General features: G+C 38.9%; 1 protein-coding gene across 1 annotated transcript; it reads left to right on the top strand.

Annotated features, from left to right (window-relative positions):
- The first annotated feature begins 237 nt into the window (after positions 1–237).
- Positions 238–3,562, top strand: LOC107886479 (protein SIEVE ELEMENT OCCLUSION B). Its single transcript, XM_016810451.2, has 7 exons — positions 238–474; positions 554–667; positions 751–1,199; positions 1,294–1,403; positions 1,534–1,676; positions 2,118–2,609; positions 2,704–3,562. The coding sequence occupies exons 1-7, from the start codon at positions 295–297 to the stop codon at positions 3,331–3,333; spliced, it is 2,118 nt and encodes a 705-aa protein (XP_016665940.2). The 5' UTR covers positions 238–294; the 3' UTR covers positions 3,334–3,562.
- The last annotated feature ends 267 nt before the right edge of the window (positions 3,563–3,829 follow it).

Below are 3,829 nucleotides of genomic sequence, written 5' to 3'. Positions count from 1 at the left end.
CAAGACATTTTGTTATCGCATTAACATTCAACAATGAACGTAAGTTTGAAGTTGCCAAAACTCCCAGTCTAGGAATCTCCGGAATCTTTAGTCTGTTATATCTTGGGGGGACAATATATTTGGAAGCAATTATTCAAAATTCTAATCCTCTGCTAGCACTTCATAACTTAAACCCCACTGGAAGCAAGGAAGAAGTTCCTTCTCCAAATGAACTATATAAATTGCTTATGACTATGAGTTAGTCAAATATAATCCAACAAAAACCTTCAGTAAACAATCCACCTCTTTAACACAATGGAGTTGTCATCTGGGTTCTATGGGAGGAGCAACCCACATATGTTATCGACTTCAGGTGGCAAAGCAATGGGGAAGTTAATTGAGGCCACCCATGAGCCTGCAGGTGTTGAAATTAACATGAAACCTGTTCTTGACATTGTTGAAGACATCTTTGAACGAGCAACCCCTGCTGCTCCGGTAACCATAGTTCAGGTTAAGGCCTTCATTATTACCTTCTATATGCATATATAATATGATTAATTTCATGTTTGAATAGGGAGCAATCATGCAAGTGGATGCTTCGGAATCAGATGAAAGGGCTCTCCATTATTCCAGCCTTGAACAGATGATGGACGTCTTATCAGCCACCATAAATAGAATTTCCTGCGAGGTTAGAGTACTATTCTCATCTTCTCTACTACTTCAAAGAAACCCAGTTTAAAAGGCTATTGTGATATTTTGTAATGATGGCAGATAACCTACCGGTTGTCTATTGGTGAAGATGCACATTCAACAACTCTAGCAGTGGCTCAGATAGTTAAAGGCTACTCGTGGGATGCAAAGATTGTGCTAGCCTTGGCAGCATTTGCGATGACTTATGGTGAATTCTTGCTGGTGGTTCAGCTTTACGCCACTAATCCACTTGCCAAAGACGTTGCACTCCTCAAACAGTTGCCGGAAATTCTTACACGAGCTGACCTTTTGAAACCCAAATTTGACATACTTGCCAACCTCATCAATGCGATGGTGGTGGTAGCCAAGTGCACTGTGGAATTCAAGGGGCTTCCATCTAAGTACATTAGGCCCGAAGACCCGGAATTGTCATCCGCCAATGCTGATATTCCTTCAGCTGTTTATTGGACCATCCGAAGTACAGTGATATGCTCATCACAAATTATGGGTCTCATTAATATGGGCCACGAGTATGTCATTGTATTCTCTAATATTAGAAGTAACGGAGAACAGTGTTTCTTATATCTGATAATTCTCTGATATAACGTTTGATGTTTCCCTCAGGTTCTTATCATCGACAACAGATGCTTGGGAGTTGTCAAGTTTGACGCATAACATCAATAGCATATACAACGATCTTGTGGAGAAACTCAATCGTTGTCGTCAACGCATTAGTAAGTCCATCGTCCTTTCGTGTCGCTGTTGCAAGATTACTTTTTACATCAAAGTATATGGATCACGTCCTAACTAATGCCATCTTGAACCATAAATCGGTATTGACGAAAATCGGTTAATTAAATGCAGATGAGAGAAAGGATATTGAGGCATTTGAAACGTTGGTGCGCCTCTTTGATGCAATCCATATTGATAATATGAAGATCCTCAAAGCTCTGATTTACGCTAAGGATGACCAGCCCCCACTTTGGGATGGAACTACTAAGCAAAGAGTATGCTTTAACCTTCCCATCTTTAGCCTTCTTTTGATTTTCCGAGATACAGTAGCCATGGATAATATTCGAGTAAACTATAATTTGAATCAATTACTGGACTGAAAATAAAAATTAATCCGAACTTAGATTAAAATAAATTTAAACATCACTTAAATATTTAGAATAAATCTAAAAGAGATCCCACAGGTGATAAGAGTTGAACATGAAAATTTTATTTCAAATTTAAATTTTACTATTTTTAAATAATTTTTTATATATATTTTTCATGTTTTTATCTTTGAGATTAACTTTTGAAACTTCCTTCCAATACTGAAATTCAAATTCCCAGCCACCATTAACATGAATTAATTGGACTATTAGAACCATAACCATACGAAGGATAAGGACTACACTTAAATTGTTGTAAACATATGTTTTTGACCACTGGTAACAATACAGGTTAGCATTGAATTGCTGAGGAGGAGGAGTGTGCTATTACTGATTTCAGACCTTGAGATCTCGGAAAGAGAGCTTATTATTCTTGAACAGATCTATAATGAATCACGAGTGCAGCCAACGAGGATCGAGAGTCAGTACGAAGTGATTTGGATCCCAATCGTTGACAGATCCACTACATTTGATGACACAAAGAGGAAGCAATTCGAGTCTCTACAAGCAATGATGCCATGGTACTCGGTCGGTCACCCTTCCATGATTCAACCAGCGGTGATGAGGTACATCAAGGAGGTGTGGGGTTTCAACAAGAAGCCTTTGCTAGTGGTGTTGGACCCTCAAGGAAGAGTTGCGAACCCTAATGCGATGCCTATGATGTTTATTTGGGGAAGCATGGCTTTCCCTTTCAGTAAGCTCAGGGAAGAAGCTCTTTGGAAGGAAGAAACATGGAGGATAGAACTCTTGGCAGATTCCATTGACCCCTCCATAATCAATTGGGCAAGTCCTTAAAACCCTTTTCGAATTTGGTTTAAATAAATAGAAAAATGCTAGTTTTAACCCTTGTAAGCCATTACATTTGCTATTATTGCAGTTAACGGATAGGAAATTCATTTGCTTGTATGGTGGAGAAGATATGAATTGGATCCGGAAATTCACAACAACTGCAAAAGCCGTTGCGAAAACTGCCAATATCGAATTGGAGATGCTTTACGTGGGAAAAAGCAACCCTAGGGAGAGAGTTCGAAGAAACATGACCAACATCGAGTTAGAAAATCTCAGCCATACACTGTCAGACATTTCGCTCATATGGTTCTTCTGGGTGCGACTTGAAAGCATGTGGCACTCCAGAGCTCAACACGGCGTGACAGTACGAAATGACCTAATCATGCAGGAGATTTTGACCATGCTCGGCTTCGATGGAAGCGATCAAGGGTGGGCCGTGATAAGTAGGGGAGCCAATGAAATGGCAAGGGCTAAGGCGGAGACCTTTTTGAAAAGCCTGGAAGAATATACGGCGTGGGAAGCGGCGGCGGCGGAGAAAGGTTTTATTCCGGCACTGAATGATCACTTTCGAAGTCTTCGCACGGAGCATCATTGCAACCGCCTGACGCTTCCGGGGATTAGTGTTGCTGAAATTGGAAGCATCAAGGATACGGTCGTTTGCGTTGACTGCGGCAAGCCGATGGGAGCGCTCCTCATGTTCCGCTGCTGCACCGATTGATGTTTAAGGCGTCGCTGATCGACCGTGCTCATTGGAGTCATTTTGGAGTTGGTGTTAATAATTACAAGCTGCTTTGCTTTATGCTATAGGTAGGCTGCTGAATAAAATGTTGAAGATATCCCATTTATTATTAGTATATGCGAATTGCATTTCGCATGCAGAAGTTCACAATCCCGGGATTAGTTCTTTTTCCTGGCATGATAAAATAAAGTCTGTTACCTATCCTTTCCTTTTTCGGTTTTCTTTTTACCTTATTAGAAATAAATGCTAATTTGCTTTTTAACTTACAAATTGAACTTATATATAATGACTAAGATGAAATTAATATTTTTTATTTCTTATAACTTTTAATATTTTAAATAATTTTGTATAATTATTTAAGAAAATACTCGGCAATGAATCACATGCTCAATTCAACCTCAATTATTTGTTTGTTTTTATTTTTCATATTGTTTTTAATATATATTTTTAGATTTTTTAATTTTTTTTAAAAATA

The sequence above is a fragment of the Gossypium hirsutum genome, chromosome A03, assembly GCF_007990345.1.
Source record: "Gossypium hirsutum isolate 1008001.06 chromosome A03, Gossypium_hirsutum_v2.1, whole genome shotgun sequence".
Lineage (NCBI taxonomy): Eukaryota > Viridiplantae > Streptophyta > Magnoliopsida > Malvales > Malvaceae > Gossypium > Gossypium hirsutum.
The sequence above is the reverse complement of the archived record's forward strand: the minus strand, read 5'-3'. Positions and strand labels throughout refer to the sequence as shown.

What these genes read in the sequence shown, in the direction of transcription:
- LOC107886479 (XM_016810451.2), top strand. Translation starts at nt 295, where the DNA reads ATGGAGTTGTCATCTGGGTTCTATGGGAGGAGCAACCCACATATGTTA. An exon ending in GAGCAACCCCTGCTGCTCCG is followed by an intron (nt 475 to 553) that starts GTAACCATAGTT and finishes ATGTTTGAATAG; the next exon opens with GGAGCAATCATGCAAGTGGA. An exon ending in TCGTTGTCGTCAACGCATTA is followed by an intron (nt 1,404 to 1,533) that starts GTAAGTCCATCG and finishes AATTAAATGCAG; the next exon opens with ATGAGAGAAAGGATATTGAG.